Source organism: Myripristis murdjan, chromosome 2, assembly GCF_902150065.1.
Source record: "Myripristis murdjan chromosome 2, fMyrMur1.1, whole genome shotgun sequence".
Taxonomy (NCBI): domain Eukaryota; kingdom Metazoa; phylum Chordata; class Actinopteri; order Holocentriformes; family Holocentridae; genus Myripristis; species Myripristis murdjan.
This window is the reverse complement of record NC_043981.1, coordinates 1,293,180-1,316,920: the sequence shown is the minus strand read 5'-3', so window position 1 is coordinate 1,316,920 and position 23,741 is coordinate 1,293,180. Positions and strand designations below refer to the sequence as shown.

Sequence of the window (23,741 nt, the reverse complement as noted above, 5' to 3'; positions counted from 1 at the left end):
GGAAAGTTTTCAAGGACCACAGTGGAAATCAGCCTGTGATTTTATTGCGATATCCTGACTAATTTTATTGTACTGTATGCACATTTGTGTACCACATTTTTTAATGCCTCAAATAAAGTCAACGAGAGTTTGAAAGCACCACGATGACACAGCCAGGGAGGTCATCACCAACTTTGTCAACTGGTGTGAACTGAACCATCTGTACATCAACACCAGCAAGACTAAAGAGATGGTGACTGACTTCCACAGGAAGGTGCCACACATCACACCGGTGAACATCCAGGGTCGGGACATGGAGAGCATGGAGGAGTACAGATACCGACTGAGGTCCTGTGGAGTCTGTAGGACACTGTTAAAAACCTTCTGCGACTCGGTGGTGGCATCTGCAGTCTTCTATGCTGTGGTCTGCTGGGGCTGTGAAGCTCTGAGAGGGACAGGAAGAGACTGGACAAACTGGTCAGGAGAGCTGGCTCTGTCTCCGACTGCCCTCTGGACACCATCGAGGACGTGGGACAGAGAAGGATGTTAGCCAAGCTGACATCAATCATCGAAAACCCATCCCACCCCCTGCATGAGACGGTGGGGGCCCTAATAAGCAGTACTGTATAAAGCTGCACTGTGATAGTACACACTTGCTGCTGTGGTTTTGCACACTGCCACTGTTTTTTGCACTGTGTTATATTGTGTATATTGTATTTATTGTGTATATTGTATACTGTGTACATTGTATTTGAATCGTCTCTCCTTATACTGCTGCCTGTAACACCTAAATTTCCCCTATGGGGCATAATTAAAGTGTTATCTTATCTTATCTTATCTTATCTTAAAGCAGAGTTTGTTGCTCCCTTTATACTACGTCACATTACTGAAGATGCTATCTCATGCTTTGGTGTGCTGCTAGATTGGCGTATGCAAAACTGGACTATGCACTGCATGCAGTTTGAAAAGGTAACAGTTGGGTTACATGTATGCAGAGTCAGTAGATTGGGCTGGTGAACCAATGACATCACTGCATTAACTGACTCAAGGCTTTTAGACGCTGCCTAATAAGACTCCTTGTGGTGTTCTGTTTTCCTCTCCCTTCCTGCATTCCTGCAGTCATCCTCTCTTTATCTCCCTCAGATTTTCCACCTCTCTTCCTGACATGCCCACTGCCCCCTTTTCCTGCTTTCCCATGCCGACAGTAACATACAACATACATGGCAGTGGCATGCTTAGCAACAATCCACCAAGATTTTTAAAGATCAAAAACTGAACATGTACACTATATTACCAAAAGTATTCGCTCACCCATTCAAATGATCAGAATCAGGTGTCCTAATCACTTGGCCTGGCCACAGGTGTATAAAATCAAGCACTCAGGCATGCAGACTGTGAAACAAGACATTTGTGAAAGAATGGGCCGCTCTCAGGAGCTCAGTGAATTCCAGCGTGGAACTGTCATAGGATGCCACCTGTGCAACAAATCCAGTCGTGAAATTTCCTCGCTCCTAAATATTCTGTGGAGGAAATTCTGACTGTGAATGAGTCTCAACATTGTAGGGAGTAACAAGATAAGAAAGCTCGGAATGAACAACAATACTCAACATCACCCAGAAAGCACTATCCCTATAAAACTTTGAATAATTGGTTTAGCCATTAGATGGATTTCGTTTTAACACAAAAACTCACTATGCCTCTTGTAGTAGTCCTGTATTCTGTGCACCCATGTCCTCAGTTGAACTTACTGTACAAGCCCAGCATTACGTGCACCGATATCCTCAGTTGAACTCATCGTACAAGCCCAGCCTTACGTGCGCTCATGTCCTCAGTTGCACTCGCTTAGTAAACTTTACATGACCCCACAGTTTGAATCGAAGCCGAGGCACGTGCCTGGCACGCGTTGGGCGGCATCACATTTGAAATAAGGGCCAGACACGTAGTTCGGCCGACTTAAAACATGCACGTGCCTGGCACACGTTGGGCGGCCTCACACTTGAAGCAAGTGCCAGACACGTAGCTCGGCCTACTTGAAACACCCTACTACATGGGTTGAAGCCAAACAGCTGCACATCAGAGACAACTTGCGGCCACTCAGAAAGTCCCTAACCCCCCAGTTGGTATTATGTAAGCACCGGCACCCTTATGATCTCCCAGCTAGCATGACGTAAGGTGCCGCACTCCTTATGATCTTGAATGCTGACTTGCCAAGTTTTACGCTATAAAAACAGAAGTTGAGACAAAGAAAGTCAGTCGTTTTGTCTATGCTGCACGACTCCCTGTTTGTTTGATTTGAGATCTCAAACGCAAATAAACTTGTACGCTCGAAACTCTGCCTGATTCAAGACTCTATTTTTGAAGACTTCAAGACTCTTTAATGGTGTTTTTTGGTACGAAGCTAAAGAGAATTTTTGCAGCCAATCTGGCCTGATCTGGACAAGAACTCATCCACATCAATTCCACAGTCAACTGTCAGCTCTATTATAACAAAATGGAAGCGTTTGGGAACAACAGCAACTCAGCCACGAAGTGGTAGGCCACGTAAAGTGACGGAGAGGGGTCAGCGGATGCTGAAGCGCATAGTGCAAAGAGGTCGCCCACTTTCTGCACAGTCAATTGCTACAGAGCTACAAACTTCATGTGACCTTCAGATTAGCCCAAGTACAGTACGCAGAGAGCTTCATGGAATGGGTTTCCATGGCCGAGCAGCTGCAGCCAAGCCACACATCACCAAGTGCAATGCAAAGCGTCGGATGCAATGGTGTAAAGCACGCCGCCACTGGCCTCTAGAGCAGTGGAGACGCGTTCTCTGGAGTGATGAATCACGCTTTTCCATCTGGCAATCTGATGGACGAGTCTGGGTTTGGAGGTTGCCAGGAGAACGGTACATTTCAGACTGCATTGTGCCGACTGTGAAATTTGGTGGAGGAGGAATTATGGTGTGGGGTTGTTTTTCAGGAGCTGGGCTTGGCCCCTTAGTTCCAGTGAAAGGAACTTTGAATGCTTCAGGATACCAAAACATTTTGGACAATTCCATGCTCCCAACCTTGTGGGAACAGTTTGGAGCGGGCCCCTTCCTCTTCCAACATGACTGTGCACCAGTGCACAAAGCAAGGTCCATAAAGACATGGATGACAGAGTCTGGTGTGGATGAACTTGACTGGCCTGCACAGAGTCCTGACCTGAACCCGATAGAACACCTTTGGGATGAATTAGAGCGGAGACTGAGAGCCAGGCCTTCTCGACCAACATCAGTGTGTGACCTCACCAATGCGCTTTTGGAAGAATGGTCAAAAATTCCTATAAACACTCTCCTCAACCTTGTGGACAGTCTTCCCAGAAGAGTTGAAGCTGTAATAGCTGCAAAAGGTGGATCGACATCATATTGAACTCTATGGGTTAGGAATGGGATGGCACTTCAGTTCATAGTATGAGTAAAGGCAGGTGAGCGAATACTTTTGGTAATATAGTGTACCTCAAAATGATTTACTGGAAATTGTTTTCTTTCTGTTGTAAATTCGGCCCTAATATGACATGCTAAAGTTAAGAAAAACTGCTCATGGCACACTGAATTAAAACCAAACAAAACCAAACAAAAATCACACAACATTTTTATGTTAAACAAATAAAGAAGGTTGCCCTGAAAGCTGAATTTTTGATTTGAAGTCCTGGGTTGTACAAATGTTGAAGGTTGCTGATTGATCTGTCTTGGTTCTTCATGTGTAAGAGCTCCTTCTGTGTAAAACATGTGATGAGCTTTCTGAATACAGGGTGAATTTTGGATAACAGCTTTAAAATAAGTAGAATACAAATGAATAATTTTTACATTGCCGTCCAAGGAAAAACAGGGGTCAGCAGCAGTTTCAATGAACACATAAGCAAAACAACATGTGGAACAGGGAAATCCTATATAGTATACTTTTAAATATTCAGAGACTAATGAGGTCCCTGGTCCCAATCTACACAATAAATACCCCCCCTTCCTTTTGAGGTCGAGTCAGTTTGAAGTAAGAGTGACACATCGGGGGGGTCATCCATAGGGGACACACAAAGAGGGAGCCATTGCAGCAGCAGCCCTGGGACGCTCTTCCCTTGGTCATCATTTCCTGTTGACACGAGCAACATGCACGTCAGCAGCCAGCTGCTGTCTGAATTTAAACAGCAGCCAAACTATTAACAGAAAACTCCTGGCTTTGCTGACACACACTGAGATTGAAGGACAGACATTTTCTTGAAGCTGATAGTATGTTTTGACCAGAGCCCAAGAATGAAAACAAATATGTCAAGCACCCTGGTGGCTCACCTGACACTGTGCAAGAAAAAAAAAATAGAAAAAAAGAAAAAGTTTACAGATATTATAATTATATATTTAAATTCTATTTACCAGAATACAATAAAATTACCACAAATTCAGCCTTCCTACTGCACTACACTACATGTGTATGTTATATGTAAATTTACTATCATGTTTCTTGCTGATTATTAGAAGATGATTTTTGCTGCAAAGCCAATTTCCCCATCAGGAATAATATTTACTTTTCCACTGCTACTGTGTGTGTTTTTTATTTATTTATTTATTTATTTATTTATTTATTTATTTTAGTATTTCAAACTTTTCCTTTGGTTTCACCTGCATCTGTGGTGCTCTTAATTTCCCCTCTGGAGAAGCCACACACAAAGCAAAATGATTGCCTCTCAGAGTAGTTGTAGGCAGGAAATTTGAAATCTGCTTGCAGTTTCAAACTGCCATGTGGTTTAAATTTGCTTTGGATCAAACTGCTTGCTCTGTACTCTCAGGTTGTATTAGGATGTTTCTCTTTTATGCCCTACATTTTGCCTTAACGTGAAAAGACTTTGGTTTGAGGCTTTATATTAGAAAAAAAAAAAACACAGAAAAATAATGAGCAGTTTAATGTCACTTTAATTTAAATACTTGTGAAAGGCATCCAGACAATGTCATTTAAACACACAACCCTTTCACTTGATTTCACTGAAAATTGGAAAAAAAAATACTGGAACATAAATTACAAGAAAATTACCAGATAATTAGCCAATAAATAAATAAAAATACCAGATAAGGTATAAATGTTAATGTAAATAAGTGTGTTTTAACTCAGCAATACAATGTTCATGATCATTAAGCTGGTATATTTAAATATCAAAGCATTGATGTGCAGTGACATCAGATTTCCTGTGTTTAGATGCCTTTCACAAGCATTTAAATTAGAGTGACATTAAACTGCTCCTTAGGAGGACACTCCTGCACCCCAGATTGAAACCCACTGGTCTACATCACAGAACTTGAGTTGGAGTTGGAGGGACTTTCCTAATCAACTGATTTGATTGGGAAATGGTTTTTCTGTGTAATGTTGCCAGTACAAAGAACCTGTGGTTGCTGTACTTTGCTAACTTCTGTATAAACCAACTTCAAACTTCTGTATACCACAGCCACTCAGTGACTGGCTCACTGGCTATAAAAATATATAGACTCTCTATATAAATATATAGAGTCTGTAGGCAAGGGGCAGGATTTTGGTATCTGAAGTATTCTGGGTTCCAATTTCGTTTCTGTTGTAGTCCGTGTAGCTTCAGTTTGTAGTCCTATTTAATGCAGGTAAACAGTCCATGTGGGAAGCAAAAGAGGCCAAATGTAATGACAGAAACATTGTCTGGACCTAAAACTCCTACAAAAACTATTGATGTTTATGCACTGTGTGGAGAAACGTTTGACTAGTATAATAAAAGAAACAGAAGTGGAAGTGGTTTCCAGCCTGTTTCTGGTTGAACTCAAGAAACTGGCCCTCACCCCCACAGGCTGAAGTCACCGTCAGATGATAGCTGATGGGATCTGAGATGGCAGCTACTCAGTAACCCAGTGGGGTGTAACTTGATGTGGCCATTTCTTGATATGGGCTTATCTTGATGTTTGTAATAATGACTAATTGGTCATTTACCATGCAATTGTTTTTCACCAAAAATTTCACCCTTGGATTCCTTCTGATAGTCTCAGTCTTGGGCTATCTTCACTTCCAGTTGGCAGCTCATTTTCTCCTTAAAGAACTGAGAAATAACTTCCATTTCCATGTACCATTTCTCTTCTGTTTTTGAAGCACCTTTAACCCTTTGATGCATGAATTATGAAAGCCTGAGTCATTATGTGTTTTTACTCTTCTTCGGGCATGAACACTTTTGTGAGTCTCCATAACTCTTTAAGGATGCAGGACTGGTATCACCATGTCATTAGTATTAATATGTTTTCAGCAACAAGAATTGACAGTCTTTGCATAAACCTCAATGGGGGGGGGAGCAGCAGAGAGCATTCTAACAGCTGATATGCAATTCCACCATAGAAACCACTGCATTTAGGAGAAAATGACTTTTAAACAGCTGTCCACTGCAGTGACCGCTATGCGCCAAAGGGTTAAAGAACCCTGGTCTGCAAGGTTCTTTGTAGAAGCAGTAAAGTTCCCTGCTCTTAAGAACCATTTTCAGTTCTAGTTGGCACCCTTATTTGTCTCTGTGAGTGGAGGCTTGTTATTTAGTGAGTGATCAAATCCAAATAAACAGCGTGTAAGTGTGGCTGAAAGGCTGGTCTCTCTCATGGCCTTATCACAGCTCCGTGCAGCATGTGACCCAGCGGATGTTAAGCTCTGACCTTCTTTGGGCTTAAACCTCAATTTCTGGCGGGATGTCAGTGTTTTCCCATGACCGAACCCCACAAAACTACACAAGCTTTTTTTTTTTTTTTCCACATTTTATCACTTCAAGTGTGTCATCCCAGCTCTACCATTGATATATTTTGTTGTGCATTTTTTTCTTTCATTCTCCAACATGATTCCTGTGTCCAAACAGTGTCCTCAGTTATGGATATTTATTGTGGCTATGACACTATGTGAATGAGAAGCTTACTAAAAAGTGTTCCACTTCAAGTTGGTTGGTTGTTTAAGTATATGTAAGACTGAGGTACATAACTTTGAAGAACAATTCTGTTTAGAGACTACCCATAAGTATATTTTTTTGTGATATCTACGCACAATTAACGTGAGTAGTCGTGGGTCCAGAACATGAAAAGTTTGAAAACCCCTGATATAGGCCATAGCTTGGTGTGGCAGTATGGTTATCACAACACACACACACACACACACACACACACACACACACACACACAGACATCCACACATGCCCACACATCCTTCCTTCCTCCCTCCCAGGCTCTTTGATGTGATATTAGTGCCAGAGCAAATCAGCTCTGTCCCTGTTAACCCTTTTCACGTGTAGCTTACTGTGACAGACTTAGAATGACAAACACGTGGATAAGAAGCGCAGGGGGCTGGCAGGTGACCACAGAGCCTACATACACACACTGATGTATGTGTGCCAGCTGATTTTTGATGAATGTTGTTCATCTCGTTATAAAGTTATTAAGTGGAGGTCGCAGTTGACAGCCAATAATACTTGGCTCTTATGGGTGGTTCGGGTCAAAAGTGAAGGGTTTGGAATGTTCAGGATTAAAACTTTTTTTATTTATTTATTTATTTTTTTTTTTTACCCTCCACAGTGTCTGCTGTGCCCCAAGGTGGGAGGGTGACCACGTGGTTCCATAGTGCAACCGAAGCAAATTATTTTTCTGCATGACTCTGGCTAAGCAAATCAAGGGAACTGGGTCAAACAAGGCATTATTTGACCAGTGGGTTACTGGTTGGAACCAGCCCATGTATTCACATCCAACCAGGTGGGTGCTGGGAATCCGAATCCACATTTTCCTTTCGCCCCCTTTATGTGAGACACATATCATAATTTGTGCCAAGTGTGCTGCCATCCCTTCACTGCCTGCCATTTTCCCACAATATGCTACAACTCAAACTTAAAGCAGAGAGCAGATTTTAAATTAAATATTATGTACAATAGCAAACTGTCAGCTGTTTAGATAGATAGATAGATAGATAGATAGATAGATATAGATTTATAGATGTAGATATATAACTATAGATATAGATATATTTTCCCCCAAATAACCTAATTCAAGTATTTGTATCAATCTAATACCTCAGTGACTGTGTCTGACCTTGATCAGCCTCTGATTTTGGTGAGCAAACCCCACCTAGTGGACAATGGGGAAAAATGTAAAAGTTTCAAAAAGTCTCAAGTATCTAGTGGAAAAAAAATATTTCAAAATGAAAAAGTTTTTTTTTTTTTTTTTAACTGTCAGCATGGGGAAAAGTATGAGGTCTAAATGTTGAAAAATAATGACTAAACTGAAGGGGAAACCAGCAGGAACAGATATTCTCCTCTTCCAAACGAAACAGTTCTGGTCCTTGAACCAGTTCCATTCATGATTCTTGGAACCAAGGTGCTAACCAGTGAGCCGGCCCAGTTTGCACCAGTTTGAAATAGAGCCATCATGATGGAGGTGTCGCTGGGCCACTGGCCACTGACTGCAGCATTTCTGTGTCTGTGCATTTCTGTGGCCAAAGGTTCTAACAAACCTTTGGCCATCTCTTCAGCAATTTCTAGATACAGTTTACTTCTTCTACTCCCTTCTGTCTTGTCCTGGAATTCAAGAGTTTTCCAAATTTGAAACAATAGTCTTGTATCTTTGGCAGACCACTACACACTCTTCAGTTTCTCTGTCATCGTCATTTCCCCCTATACAATAATATTCTTGTGGTCAGCTTTGGAGTTGTTGGAGTGTTGCACAGTATATTAAGACTCAGTTCCAAGTTCAAATCCAAATATATTTGCTGAGGTATTATGCAAACAGTGAAAAGCAATAGCTAGCTATTGCTGTTATGGAAAGGGAAAATATCACAAAATATCACAAAATATCACAAAATATAATATCTTTATATAATATATATAATATCCTTTTATATAAAATTAATGCAATGAGCACTGTGTTATAAGTCTGAATACTGATAAAAGCTGGAGTAGGAGTCAAAAAAGTTGACAGTGAGAATATGTAAAGTGTCCACAAGCACATTGTAAATAAAACACACACACCTCCTGTCATGGCAGCTGTTCCCCAATGCAGTGTGCTTTTCAGAATCAGAATCAGAATCAGAGGCAACTTTATTGGCGAAGCATGACTCTGGTTTACAGCAGTTTCTAATACTTACATATGTTGTTCAAAAACAAAAACCCAGCAGGAACACTTTGCAGCTGTATTACAAATCCTCCGGCAGGCGCATGGTGCTCTGACATGGACGTCCACAGGAGAATTCTTTGTGCACAAACAAGTGTGCTCATGCTTTTTAGCTGCTCAGGGCTCTGTTTTATTGGAGTGCATGTTGAAGATGCTGCTAGGTGAGAATCATGAAGATTCCCAGTAGACCACAAAGTGTTTGGTCTTAACAACCTCCACTTATGACCGCTACTGCTTCTGCAAGAGCAGATCAAAATATTGTTGCTTATGAACTTAATAAAAAAAACAAAACAAAACTGTGCAGTAACAAAAAGTAAGTGTGCTGTTTTAGCTTTTGCTACAGATAAGTATGTACAGCTACAAACAGAAGTGTTAAAAGCAGTTTAGATTCTGACATGAACATCTGAAACAGTATCATAACAACAGCAAAGCAGTCATTCATATTTTTTTTCTTCAAGATATTAGGAGAAAAAATACAAGAAGACTGTATTTCTAATTATTAACATGATACACTTGAAATCAGACCAGTGATGCTGGACTGATGTCAGATTTCTTCTGTTTAAATGCTTGTGGCTGCATTCAGGCAAGCATTCAACCCTGAGCAAAATCAGAGTAAATTCACTTGATTTAAATTCAGGAAATTATAAAAATAGACCTGGAAAGGAGAAAAAAAATGCTGTAATAAATAAATAAATAAATAAATAAATAAATAAATAAATAAATGACCTGAAAAAGGAAAAAGGAAAAAGAAGGATAAAAATACAAGAAAAAAGATAAATTAAAAAGAATTGAAGTGAAATTTGTTCAGAATGTGAAATAAAAGCTTTCAGGTTTTTCACGTCTCAAGTCTACATTGATCTATTCAGGGTAAAACACAAGGGCCCCAAGTGATTTTTGCTGGGGCCCCAACAAAAGGTGGCACTGTTCAGATTGGTGTTTTCTCACAATGGCATCTTATAGCCAGTTTTTATGTTTTTCCTTCTTTTTGTATTTTACCTTTTCCTTGCTTTTGAATTGACTTTTTTATTTTTGAGATCTTGTTAGTAATAATTAATTAATTAATTAATTAATTATATATAATGCATCTGTATGTACTGTGTGACTCTCTGGGGAAAAAATGGAGGCAGGGAATAGATGAAAGAGAGACAGACAGACAGACAGACAGACAGACAGAGAAAGGAGAGAGAGAGAGAGAGAGAGAGAGAGAGAGAGAGAGAGAGAGAGAGAGAGAGAGACATTGTGGTTTTTATAGTCAGCTGATTTACATCTGACATGGTGAGTAAACCTTTCCTAATAATAAAAAACATATTGAAATATATAAATGTATAAATGAATATATTGATTCATTAGACGATTAGCTGATATTTATCTAATGCTACTGTAGATGTGTAGATCTTTGATTTACACATTCATTTCAAAAGATAAAAAGGTGGGTTTGTAATGAATGTAGTCATAAATGCAATTCAACGTCATATTTTTTGCCATTGTGGACTGGGGGGAAAAACTCCTTTTCTCTCATTAGTCACTCCAGCCACATAGCACTTTTAGTGGGAATCCACAACAGAATAACTAAGTCTCATAGTAGACTGTTCAAAAAAGTCAGTTCCATAATTTTTCAGCAGTGACATAATTTTGCTATTGGATTATAGGATATGTTTTGTGATCGTAACACCTACACAGTAGCATGTGTGCTTCAACATGTAATCAAACAGTAGGTTCAAGTATTTAAAGCATTAAATCTAACCTGTACATTGATAATATAATGCATACTGGTGTGTTTGTGTTGTTTTTAAACTCCTATTTCATTCTTATACATTTCCTATATTCCTTGTCAAATGCCTTTTATGCCTTATGTAACGAACTTTGAATTTCCTTTGTGTTTGAAATGTGTCATCCAATTAAACTTGCTTTACCCTGTTTAGTACGGCTTCATCAACAGCTGCTTCCAGTCCCTGGTGATAGAGAGGTTTGGCCAGGAGACTTGGGACAAGCTGAGGTTTGGACTCTAACATCACATATACATAACAACTGGCTGGGCACGCTCTCAAATCAATACGATTCATAAACCAGCGATCTGATCATTTGCTGTGTAAAGCAGCGTTTCCTCAGGGACTATTTTCCAGCAGAGAGGCTGTTTCACTCTGTCCAATTTCAAGTTATCAAAACACAACAGAGCTGCTGCTTTGGGGAAAACTAAAGTGGAGGACTTTATTACAGTGACTGAGTGCTGGTGTGAAGTCTCGAACGTTCACTTTTGTATTGTAGTGGAATGAAAATAGCTGGATAAAAGATAGGTGAAATGATAGTGGAGTTCTAAAACACAACTGCTAGCTTGGGAACAGATTCGTAGATATTAGGCCAAAGATGCAAAATCACTGGAATGATCCTTTAATGTATCTCAGCACAGCCAGGCACCCTTGCTTTAATCATGCTAAAATCTATTATTTTAATCTGCAAGTGAGTGTGTCTGCTGGTATAAGAGTTTCTGTCAGTGCACTAGAACAGTCCTGCAAGTGACTGGCAGGACTGGCCACCAGCAGCATCTGGACACACATTTCACTTGACATATAATGGATGTATGTGTATGTGTGTGTGTGCATGTGTGTGTGTGTGTGTGTAGCTCTGTAGCAGGTGTACAGGGCACCTTCATGACTTATGGGGTTTATGATGACATCCTGACCCTCCGGCTGGTGCAGGAGGCCTGTTCGATGCTCGGTAAGAATGGTAAAAATATATTTTGCATTTAACCAAGTTTTATGGATTAATTTAGCTGCAGTTGTTGGTGCTTAGCTTATTGCTGTGGTATTTTTGCACTTTACTTCTCAAAGATCACTTGTCACTTGTTTGTTTAGTAATGTGACATCTTTTTCCCTGGGAATCATGCTTTTTAAAAAGTATTTATTTGGGTTGGAGCGCAGTAATGAACATTATTGTAAATGTGCCAGACTTAGCCCAAGGCTGACGTTCCAATGCCAGACCTACCCATGTGTCAAACAGGCTCCATAAAAGTGAATAGACATAAAAGGTGATTTTAAAGCCCCAATCTGGAAAATGACTTTGCTCATGGAGTGCAGCAGTTATGTGGAGTATTGCAGCAACAAAAGTGTGAGTTTGTAAAGTGGAGGGCAGGAGCGCTATTCCATTGTGATGTCAGGATGAGCACAGGGAAATAAAGCCTTGTGAGGGGACATGAGAGGGCAAAATGTAATCAATGTAATCACTGATCCACAGTCAGTGTTACTGTAATCTCCACCTCCTGATCAGTTACAGAAGCTCAAAAACTCTGATCAGACAGGAGGAGAAAAGGCAAGGCTGGTCTAATAAACTGCCTACGGAAAGTTACAAATCCAAATACTGACAAAACACTAGTTTTGTGTCTGTTGTAACCAGACACCTGTCTGGTTACAGACAGGTCTGTCTCTCTCTCTGTCTCTGTCTGTCTCTCTTCTCCCTCACTTATCCTTGGTTTCATCTCCCTCATGTAGACCTGAACTTGCTGGGGAAGAAGTTCTGTAAATATAAGCATGAAATAAAGGGGATCATTACAGAACTGGGGGGACAGGATCAGGGTGGGATTGGCTATATGGCAACAGTCACAGGACAGGAAGAAATAAATTGGGATTTCATTTCATAGATCTCAGTATACACAACAATGTTAGGTCTCTTTAACAATCATAAATGAATTATGTCAAAGCATTTCGTATGGATTCAAGTCATGTCAGAGCAATACAATCTCATTTGATTAACTTCAACTAAATATTTATTCATTGATGCAATGGGTTTTTTTGTTCTTTTGTAAAATGTCTATCTGAACCTACCTCATATTATGTCAAATTTGTGCATTTTTGTGTGGTTGGTGGATATGAGATTATGCATTTGATTACACACTGCATTATCAGAAATTTTCCTCTACAAAAAAGACAAAAGCAGCAACAATAGAGGAATGGGCGTGTGTGTGTGTGTGTGTGTGTGTGTGTGTGTGTGTGCGTGTGTAACAAGCAGTTAAGGTGTTAACAATGTCCCTGTTGAGGTCCAACACCCAGCAGGTGTCTTGGGTGAATGGTGTCACACCCTCTTGAGAGATGACCCGTGTCATGGCTGCATGCACGCTCACTGCCACTTGTTTCTCCTTTGCTTCATCCAGCTCTCATTGTTATCTGCATGTCTTCCTCAAGACACCATACTTAAGTCACACAGTCAGCAACACATATGGCCAGGCATTTCTGAGAGGGAAGGATGTTTTTTTCTGTTCTGCCCAAAAGATTTTTGGCAAAAGTTGTAATGTATCAACTAGTTCTGCTGGAAAGGAGCCTGTTGTCTGTCTCTGTTCCAGGGAGGTAGTTTCAGTGGCTAGCACAATGTTAACTAAACAACAGACTTCACTGAATCATTCTTCCATGTTTTTCATTGACTTTTTGTCAACAGAGTGTTCTTGCATTAGTTATGAGCCCTGTCACCAACAAATGCACAAATGGCATGTGCAAGCACTGTCATTTTCATGTGTAAACACTGATATTTTTGTAGTTGCCTCAGTTACTACATTAGCACTGTAAACTGGCTAAATCAGCTACCCAGCTACTGATACTGAATTAATTTTATTTGTACTGATACGAAGTTACATTGTTCTCTGGGTAGAAGACATTAAGGTGCAGGAACACGGAGACGCTGTAAAGATTGTAAAGATGTTCTTCTGTGTTGATATTTCAGATGTCTCCTCTGAGGTGGTTCTGAAGCTGTTTGGAGAGCATTTCTTCACTTTCTGTAAACAGGCGGGTTACGACACTATGCTGAAAACGCTGGGAGGAAACCTCACTGAATTCATTGAGAACCTGGATGCACTACACAGTTATCTAGCATTATCTTACCAGGTGTGTGTGTGTGTGTGTGTGTGTGTGTGTGTGTGTAAATGTGCTTCAGTTTTTCTCTCTGCCCTGTCCTTCTTGTCTCTCTCCACTAATGAAGCAGAAATGCCCAAAAATAATCCTTAAAAAAAAAAAAAAAAAAGAAAAAGAAATGAAATGTAATGATCAAAACTTCAAATCCAGATGTGAATCTGACCCAAACTCCCTCTGGCTGTCAGGAGATGAATGCACCGTCATTTCGGGTAGAGAAGACTGAAGATGGGAACATGCTGCTTCACTACTATTCTGACAGAAAGGGCCTGTATCATATTGTACCTGGTAATAATATTGTCTTTTTAACTTTTGCCATTATATATGACTCAGCATGAAAGAACAAGCTCAAGCTCATGGGTCAAGGTTAAGCCTTAATTAAAGGTTCATGCAAACAGTTGAACTTGAATAAAACTATAACAAGAATATGGCCGGTAATGTGGTTACCTTGATTATTCTCAGACTGTTACCATGGAAACTATAGGTAGCCATTGAATAATTGACCTTTCCACCTCTGACCTTTAACTGTCTCCCCTCTACTTTATACCTTATCACTCCTCGTCTTCCTCCTTCTCCTCCATCTTGCTGCAGGCATTATGGAGGCAGTTGCCAGGGAGCTTTTCAATAGCAAGGTGACTATGGTGGTCCTCAAACAGTCAGAGGAGGACGAGCGGACGGGAAAGAAGGAGCACGTTGTCTTTCTGGTCCTACAGTCTGACCAAGCAGGCAGCACCAGACAGCAGGACCATGCCAGACATAGTAGGGTAGGTGGACTGCATGTGTGTGTGTGTATGTGTGTGTTTTGCTTTGTTTTAGTCCAACCTGTATTTTGTGTGATTGTTTCCAGGAGGTAACACTGAGGAGGATGAGGGAGAGGTGTGTGTCTCTTGCTGGCAGGAGGAGTGGCTGGGACCTTGTGAGGACAGTGGTCCTCCTGGGAAAAGGTCTGATTTGATTGCATCTTATAATCTACAGTTATGACGCAGAATTTGCATGACCTATCAAAAACAAATGTGTAACTTCCAAATGTATTCACCTAATACTGCAAGGGTTTTGTGGAAAGGCTGGTCATAAGCCACAGAAGAACAGATGAACTTTTCATGTTGACAGGACATGACTGACCCTGAGGTAGTGACACTAACCTAGGATGACTGGTTATGTGAGTAGCTCCAAATTGATTTCGGCAAAGACAAGACCAAAAGACAAGATTTTTTTTTCTCAATGCATTTGGTTTGGATCAGTTCCTCTGTGTATAATGCTGATTTGTCAAAATTCTGAAGGAAAAAAGTTACCAATAAAAGCATTAAAGTGATAGCTCACTTTCAATGCCCCGTGACTATTTTCTGTTTTCTTTCAATAAGTATGACTTGGGTAAGAGTCTGAACCTTTACTTTAACTATCAGGACCTACACTTCAAAATGACAGTCACTAAAACTGTGGTTACGAGATTTAAAAAAAAACAAACAGCTGTGATTATATGAAACAAGCCTCGGATTATAACATAGAGTTTGTTTTATACTGTATATCCTGCAGGCAGCCGCCAGTGCACCTTCTCTCCATGCTACCCTGACAAGTTGTGGATGGAGGAGGAAACGTTCTGCGATGCTTTCCCCTTCCATATTGTCTTTGATGAAGATGTGAGGTTTGAATGTGAATGGCTCTTTATCATGAATATTCCTGGCACACTATGTCATCTATCTCACCAGTCCTTGTGTTCCCTTTGCTCTTTTGCCTCTGTCTACGCCTCTCTCTCTGTTGTCTTCATACCTGTTTGTCTTTCAGCTGAAGGTGAAGCAGACAGGGGTAAAAATTCAGAAGTTCATTCCAGGTCTGCAGACCGGAGACACTAGACTGGACAAATACTTCACTATCACACACCCACAGGTACAACACACTGGAATACAGCAGAGCATGGGCTGATGCTTTAGTCTGTACCTATAGATGTGCAGGTGCATGTGCAGCAGTGTTGCGTTGTTAATACAGTACATTAGACTATACCATTAGACTATACCTGTCAACATTACTAGGTGAAAAAATATTTTCTCCGGCATTTAAGAAAACCTAGCATGAACATTCGAAACATCCAACACATGTAAAATGCAGCTGAGCAGTTGCAAATTAATCTATTAGAATTGTGATAACTGCGTTAATATTTTGCATATCAAACTGTGGCAGGTTAGAGCTTTGCTTGCTTTTTTGCATTTCATATTGTTAAAATCAAAACTTCGGGGGTTTTGTAGACTGTTGTTCAGAGGACAGCCAGTAAAAAGGGTCTCAGTGTTTAATTGGCAGTCGGCTTTTAAGTAAAGTTTTAAGTAAGTTCATATTTTTCAATTTCCAATTTCAATTTTAGTGTGCCTAGTGGGGTGAGGTTGTGGCAGAAGCAGAAAGACAGCATGCCAAATAGAACAGAACAGAATAAAGAGGAGCTAATTACAGCACAGTAGGGTCAAGAACACCAGTAGAGTGCAGTATAAGGCAGTAATGCAACAAAATAAAGAGCAACAGTACATATTAGATCAGTATTGTGCAACCCCTTTGTCTGACCTACAGGTGACCTTTACCATTGAGAGCATCAGGAAATTCATCAACAGTCAGTTTGTCCTGAAGAGCCACCGAGACAAAGACACCACCCTCAAACTACGGGGTGGATTCACATTCTTTCCTATCAATGTATCTCTGAGACTTCAAGATCAATTCAAATGAACAAATATTTTATTTCAACTCAATTCAATTTGAGTTGGATAGTGTTAAATCATAAGCCACAGAAATAGTGGCAAATGATCAATGATGTGATAAGCACAGGTTAGTGACTTCATCTTCTGTTCTGTGTAGGTCAGATGTTGTGGATGGGGTCTCTACGCTGCATGTTGTTCCTGTGTTCTCCGAAGCTGCGGAGCCTACAGGAGCTGCAGGATGGAGGCCTCAACCTGGCCGACTTGGCCCACCATGACGCCACCAGAGACCTGGTTCTGCTCAACCAACAGCGCCTGGCTGAGATGGAACTCACCAACCAGTTGGAGAGGAAGAAGGTCAGATGGATGGATGGATGGATGCAAGAAAGATTAGATATTACCACAACTATACTTAAACATGTAATAATTGTCCAGTCTGCCCGTTTGGTCTGTTTGCTGACTATGCGATTAGCCAACGCAGCATAACGTTAGATTGTGTTGCAGCAAAAGCTGGTTGTGGCTCATCTATTTTGGCGGACATTGCCTCGTTTTTTTTGCAAAATCTCCTGTGGCACGCACTGGTGCAGCCAAAACATGCTTTTCCCATTCAAATGAATGAGATTTTGCTTTACATTTTGCCACAATGCCTGATCCTGTCTGAACTCAGCATAAGATCTGGTCTTTTCTGTCTCCCAAGAGCTGTCATTCATGCATTCATCACGTCCCTTTTAGATGACAGTTACCCTTTCTACTCATGCTTAAGCAAACACATCCTGTTCAGACATCTGTTCACTCAAAATGTCGCTGTCAGACTTCTTACTAATCCCAACAAAAATCCAAAGAGTACAGAGGCTGCCTGTTTGGAATCAGTTTTAAGATTACTTTTAAGGTGCGTATGGGTATGACACCTGAGTGTACTGATGAACTTTTAATCCCATATGAGCCTTGGTGTAGCCTGAAATCCTCTAGACTGAAAACCAGGGGAGACTGGGCCTTTGCTATCAGGGCCCCATCACTGTGAAGATGGCTCTGGCCCTGCTAGTCATGACAGATATTCTGTGTTTACAGTGAAAACTACTTCATCTGCAAATCCGAGGTTTGTGTAGGAGGATACAAATATTGGCATATTCAACGGGGAACAGGGAGATAAAACATGTAAGAAAAAAATCCTGCATGTTTGTGTGTGTAGGAGGAATTGAGGATCCTATCATGTCACCTAGAGGCGGAGAAGAAGAAGACGGAGGCTCTACTGTACGCCATGCTGCCTCGCCATGTAGCCAATCAGCTCAAAGAGGGAAAGACAGTAGAGGCAGGTTGGTCTCTCTGTCTACAAACCCATCAGTCTATCTTTACATTTGCTTAGTTTGTCTTTTTTAATTTAATTTAATTTAATCTAATTTAACTGAATTGGAATTGTATTTATTTATTAGCATAACTGATCTGACCTTTAAATATATAAATTTAATAAATATAAATATAGCTTTGCTTCTATTGTTATGGCACTTTTCAGGAATTTTTTTTTTTTTTTGCTAACATTTATTGGTCCAATATGGACCAATAAATTCAGATCAAGCATGATAAAACAATACAATTAGGTCAAAAGTAGTATAACATAAATAAGTTGATTAAATAATTCAGACCATAAACCCTGCAAAAGTACACTTACCAAGGTGTGTTTTTCAGAGGGATTTTCAGAGGTGTTTTTAAGAGAGCAGGAGGAGCTCATGAGTCTGATCTCCTCAGGGAGGTTGTTCCAGAGAGCAGGGGCCCTGACAGAAAAGGCCTGCTCATCCTTATTGCTTGCTTGCTTAATTGATCTGCCCATCTCTCTTGTATGTCTGTGTATCATCATCTGTTTCAGGGGAGTTTGAAGTGTGTAATATATTGTTCAGTGATGTGGTGACCTTCACAAATATCTGTGCTGCCTGTGAGCCCATTCACATAGTCCACATGCTCAACTCTATGTACTCCAAGTTTGACCGGCTCACCAATGTACATGATGTATACAAGGTATCATTAGTATCATTATCATTATTATTGTTGTTGCTGTTGTTTTTACTAGCTGCTGTAGTAGTAGTAAAGGTAGAAGTAGAGACATCAGTAGTAGTTGTAGTAGAACCAATTTTTAGAGTAACATGAATAGTAGTAGTACAACTGTTACAACTACTGCTACAACTGTTAACAGTAGCAGGAGTACAGTAGTAATTGTAGTAGTGGTAACAGTTGGGGATGGTCGGATCCATACTGAAGTATCAATACTTCCAGTATTTACATTTCCTTTATAAAATTGTAGAATTGTAAAAATATCAATACCACACGTTTTCTTTGACCAGTCATTTTTTTATGTTTTGTTTTGTTTTGTTTTTTTTCTATCAAGCTGAATCTGTATTTATGGCAGTGCATTAATGCCATTGCAGGGAGAAAAAACATACCTAGCTGAGGGAGGAGGGGAATTATTCTGAGAAAAAAAAGTTTCAGAAATTTCAAGGAAAGTTCTAAATTTCATAAAGTTGTAAATATTCTCTGAGATTAAAGGGATAAATTCGCAAAAAAAAAAGAAGAAAGAAATCAAAAATCTAATTCTTGAAAGAAATCACTAACTGATCTCCTTGGGCAGATGTTCAAGAACCTCGGGGCCTAAACTACAAATGCTTTGTCACCTTTAGTTTTCAGCTGGACTGCTAGAACAGACAGAGGACCTCTGTCCAAAGGCCTCAAAGTACGTACCAGCGAGTACTGTAACAAGAGGTCTCTGTACTTGTCCTCTTAGATCTTAGTGCTGCATTTGACACCACTGACCATGTAATCTTATTAAAGAGACTGGAACACTTAATTTTAAGTCCTATCTATCAGATGGCTTTCAATTTGTACATGTTAATGATGAGTTCTCCATGTGCACAGAAGTTCTACATGGCGTTCCACAAAGTTCTGTGCTTGGACCTTTACTATTCATCTTGTACATGCTGCCTTTAGGCAATATTATCAGGTTACACCCATAAATCATACACATAAATCTTAATAAATACACAATACACATAAATCTTCATTGTTATGCAGATGATACCCAATTATATCTTTCAGTGAAGGCAGATGAAATCAATCAGTTGGCTAAAGTTCAAGCATGTCGTCAGGACATGAAGAGCCAGATGATGTGCAGTTTTCTTCTACTAAATTCAGACAAACTGAAGTTACTGTAGTAGGTCCTAAACCAGGGATACTAAAGTCCAGCCTGCGGGCCACTTCCAGCCCATGACACAATTTTAATAATATTAAAATGAATATTATTTTTAAATTGTAATAAAGATATTATCTTATCATTCATTACATTACTAGTATATAATTAATAACTCATCTAAACGGGCAAGACTGCCCTCATTCAGAAAAGATTTATGTTGAATGTGGGCCAAGTCATAAATGACTCTTTGTGAAGGAGTTGAAAGAGATGAGCTCAGGTGCTCACCTGACAGCAGACAGACTTACAGAACTTGACAGCAGACAGACTTACAGAAAGCTATTCATGTACATTTGTTGTTCATGCAAAAAGCTGTTTGTGTTGGTGCTAAATGTAGCCATACAATGTAGCCATACAATAGTGCTCATGTTACTTCATTGTGAATCCATACTATGTAATTTCTTAGTATTATAATAACTGTTGGCTGCCAGAATGGGCACTGCATGTTTTAATCATATTTTGATGCTTATATTTGCTTCAGGTTGAGACTATTGGCGATGCCTATATGGTGGTGGGTGGAGTTCCAGTCCCAAGAGAAAGCCATGCCTGTAGAGTGGCAAACTTTGCCTTGGGAATGAGGACAGCTGCCAGGGAGGTCACCAATCCTGTTACCGACAAACCCATACAGGTGAGGATTTAAATGAGGCATTATAGAAAAAAACAAAAACAAACAAACAAACAAACAAACAAAAAAAAAAACCACTGAGATAATGTAATCCATGAGCTGATCATTTGTGTTGATATTAATTTACTTGGAAGTTGGCCTGGAAGTTACTTGAATGGAGAACACAGGCGGGGGTTTCTCAAGTATGCAAATGATGCTCAAATTTATATTTTGCTGTCACCAAATGATGTTGGACCCAAGAAGTTATGGAGTTAGTGCAAACACATCAGCAGATAAAAAACAAACAAAATTTCCTTCATTTAAACCTGGATAACATAAGGTATTCTTTATTGTCCCTTTGGGGATCTTGGGCTCAAAGTAACTCCATCACATAATCTTCATCTACAGACATACTTTCCAACATCATACATGAACATTAGGGTGGAATGATATGGTACAACTGATAGATACTGTAACAGTGACATGATCCAGGACCTCTGAAGGAATTTCAATACCTGCACCATCAGTGTTGGGGAAGCTGCCTTGAAATTGTATCTTGGCAAGCTATAAGCTACTCGTAGGAAGATACAGACAAAGTGTACATCCTTTTGCATTTTTTATTGGTCTTGTCTTTGGTGCACATAATCATGGAGACAAAGTCAAGGCTCACTTTGACTCTGTCACTGCAAACTAAAATCCATGCTAGAACACTCAATGTAATATTCAGTCATTTATTTAACCACTTATCCTAGTTAGGGTCACGGGGGGTATGGGAGCCTGTCCCAGCACTCATTGGGTGGAGTGCAGGGGAACATCCTGGACAGGTCGCCAGTCTATCTTGGTGTAATACTAGATGCTGATTCAAATTTTGACAGTTACCTCAACTCAAAAACAGAATCAGCACTCTATCACTTGAGATACCAGTCAAAATCACAGGATTCCTGTCAAAGACTGACCTAGAAGAGCATCCATTCCCAGCAGGCTGGGCTACTGCAATTGTAGGTGACTGGCTTTCTTAAAAAAATTATGACAGGTTCAGTTAGTTCAAAACACTCTCTCTCTCTGAGATATCCTGCAAACAAACAAACAAAAAAAAAAAAAAAAAAAAAAAAAAGTTATTGGGTGAAAAGATCACACTTGTCTAACTCCATTGGCAGGGCTAACTCTGACACTATTTGTCTTGGAACATGGTGTCTATAAGTGAAGTCTCCCAGTCGGACTATTGGACAATATATGTTAGCTGCATATGTGCAGAAATGTTTGCTACTTTATGTAATATCATGATTGCTTGATATAACAATTCAGACCACTACTATGCTCTATGCCAACCTGTGTGCCCGTGCCTATATGTGTGTGTTGGAGATCCGTGTAGGCATTCATACAGGTCCAGTGTTAGCAGGGGTGGTGGGACAGAAGATGCCTCGTTACTGCCTGTTTGGAGACACTGTTAATACTGCCTCCAGGATGGAGAGTCATGGAGTCCCTGACCACATTCAGCTCAGCCCAACCACATATAGGTATTTGCATGAGTGTGACCCCCAATGGCTCCAGATCAAAGGACATTGTGCAGGCATAATTCTGGTTATTGTTAATATGGGCCTTATTTTCCAGTTTTTCCCATCAAAATAAGTGACTGAGTCAAATATTTCATTGTTATGTCACTGTGGAGCTTATTACACACCAACAGTTACACCCAAAAAGCAATTCCACATTGACACTGCAACTTCACATCTTTAACTAGATAGGAGCTGAACAAGTATAACAAATATTTAGCCATAATAGTTCAATTTATACATTTTTTTTAGCAGTTCTCACATGCTCCCTTGTTGACTTTTATTCAAAACAATAAACAACAAACAAGCAGATGGTCTCAGCAGAGCAGATGAGCCTGCAGCAGCAGCTAGATAATGAACTGTCCTGCTCTCTCCACAGCGTGTTGATGGATACAGGTTTTGATCTACGGGAGCGTGGGCAGATTGATGTGAAGGGCAAAGGTCAAATGACCACCTACTTCCTGTTTGGGAACTTACGGGCGTCAGAGGAGATTATCATGGGAAGGGCGGCTGGAGGGAGCTGTCTGTACAACGATGACCTGCAGAGTGAGAAGGAGAAAGGTTGGTCATAAGATATAATTAGAATAAGTATGAAAATGGCTAAGGACTTCATCACACAGAACAAGAGATTTCAAACTTTTTCATCTTCTGGACCACCAAGGTGACTCTTATTAAGACCCTCTTGGCCCATGACTAACCTTTCCACAAAGTTTTGTGCAAATTGATTTGTAACATTTTGAGAAATCCTGCTAACAAACAGACAAACAGACACAATGTGGTGAAAACATAACCCCTATCCAACTCCACTGGCACATGTAATAGAAGGCAAGGGAACAAAGCACAAGACACACATATGCATGTCAGAGAGGCATATCAGACCACCCCACATACATGGGCAACGACTAGATCTTGATGTAAAATTGTACTTGAAGCCACAAGCTTTAACTTTTGTCTTTCCCTTAGAGTCAGCTCAGCCACGCCTCACCAAGACTGATGGCAGGAAAGACGCACCTTCAGATAGAGGAATGACCCATGAACCCAGACGTCCTGACACAGCCACCCCCTATGCCTGGGACATCACCCAGCCGTACCACACACTGAGCAGCTCCAACCAGCCAGCAAGCCATCCCAACACCAGACTCTGTGCCCTGCTGTGACTTTCACCCTCCAACTCTTTGTGTTGTTCTTTAACACCTTGGTGAACATTTAGAACACACGCACACACACACACACACACACACACACAGTGTCCTGTTTAAATAGCTTAGTCACTGATTGTCATTGGGAAGCGTTTAACCCAAAATGATTCTAATGAGAAATTTTGATCAGTTTCCACACAAGTTCATGTGAATGTTTATAATAATAATAATGATTATAATTAACATTGTTTGTCTGTGTTATCATAATAATAACTTTATATGCTTTTCAAGAAATGCACATACATAAAGTAGACTAAACTAATCATTATCCTATGTCTCATCCTGTTTCTCTTTGTCTCACTTCTCATGTCATTGTAATTGTCCTTTTTCTCCATAGTTGTGTCCTTGTACCTACTGGATGTTCAGTCATCCTGATGGGGAGTCTCTGTTTGGTGCAGAGTTGGGTTGTCCAGTTCCCTGGGTGTGATGTGTGGTGTGGGGAAATCTCCTCATTAGTTGTTCAGT

General features: G+C 40.3%; 1 protein-coding gene across 1 annotated transcript; it reads left to right on the top strand.

Moving 5' to 3' along the window:
* The first annotated feature begins 229 nt into the window (after positions 1-229).
* Positions 230-23,234, top strand: gucy1b2 (guanylate cyclase 1, soluble, beta 2). Its single transcript, XM_030075168.1, has 18 exons — positions 230-327; positions 423-579; positions 11,044-11,117; positions 11,742-11,836; positions 13,829-13,989; positions 14,202-14,301; positions 14,605-14,777; positions 14,861-14,957; positions 15,547-15,650; positions 15,796-15,897; positions 16,567-16,660; positions 16,849-17,045; positions 17,878-18,001; positions 18,550-18,698; positions 20,402-20,548; positions 21,887-22,041; positions 22,457-22,638; positions 23,041-23,234. The coding sequence occupies exons 1-18, from the start codon at positions 230-232 to the stop codon at positions 23,232-23,234; spliced, it is 2,403 nt and encodes an 800-aa protein (XP_029931028.1).
* The last annotated feature ends 507 nt before the right edge of the window (positions 23,235-23,741 follow it).

What these genes read in the sequence shown, in the direction of transcription:
- gucy1b2 (XM_030075168.1), top strand. Translation starts at nt 230, where the DNA reads ATGGTGACTGACTTCCACAGGAAGGTGCCACACATCACACCGGTGAAC. An exon ending in ACCAGTTGGAGAGGAAGAAG is followed by an intron (nt 17,046 to 17,877) that starts GTCAGATGGATG and finishes TTGTGTGTGTAG; the next exon opens with GAGGAATTGAGGATCCTATC. An exon ending in CTCAGCCCAACCACATATAG is followed by an intron (nt 22,042 to 22,456) that starts GTATTTGCATGA and finishes CTCTCTCCACAG; the next exon opens with CGTGTTGATGGATACAGGTT.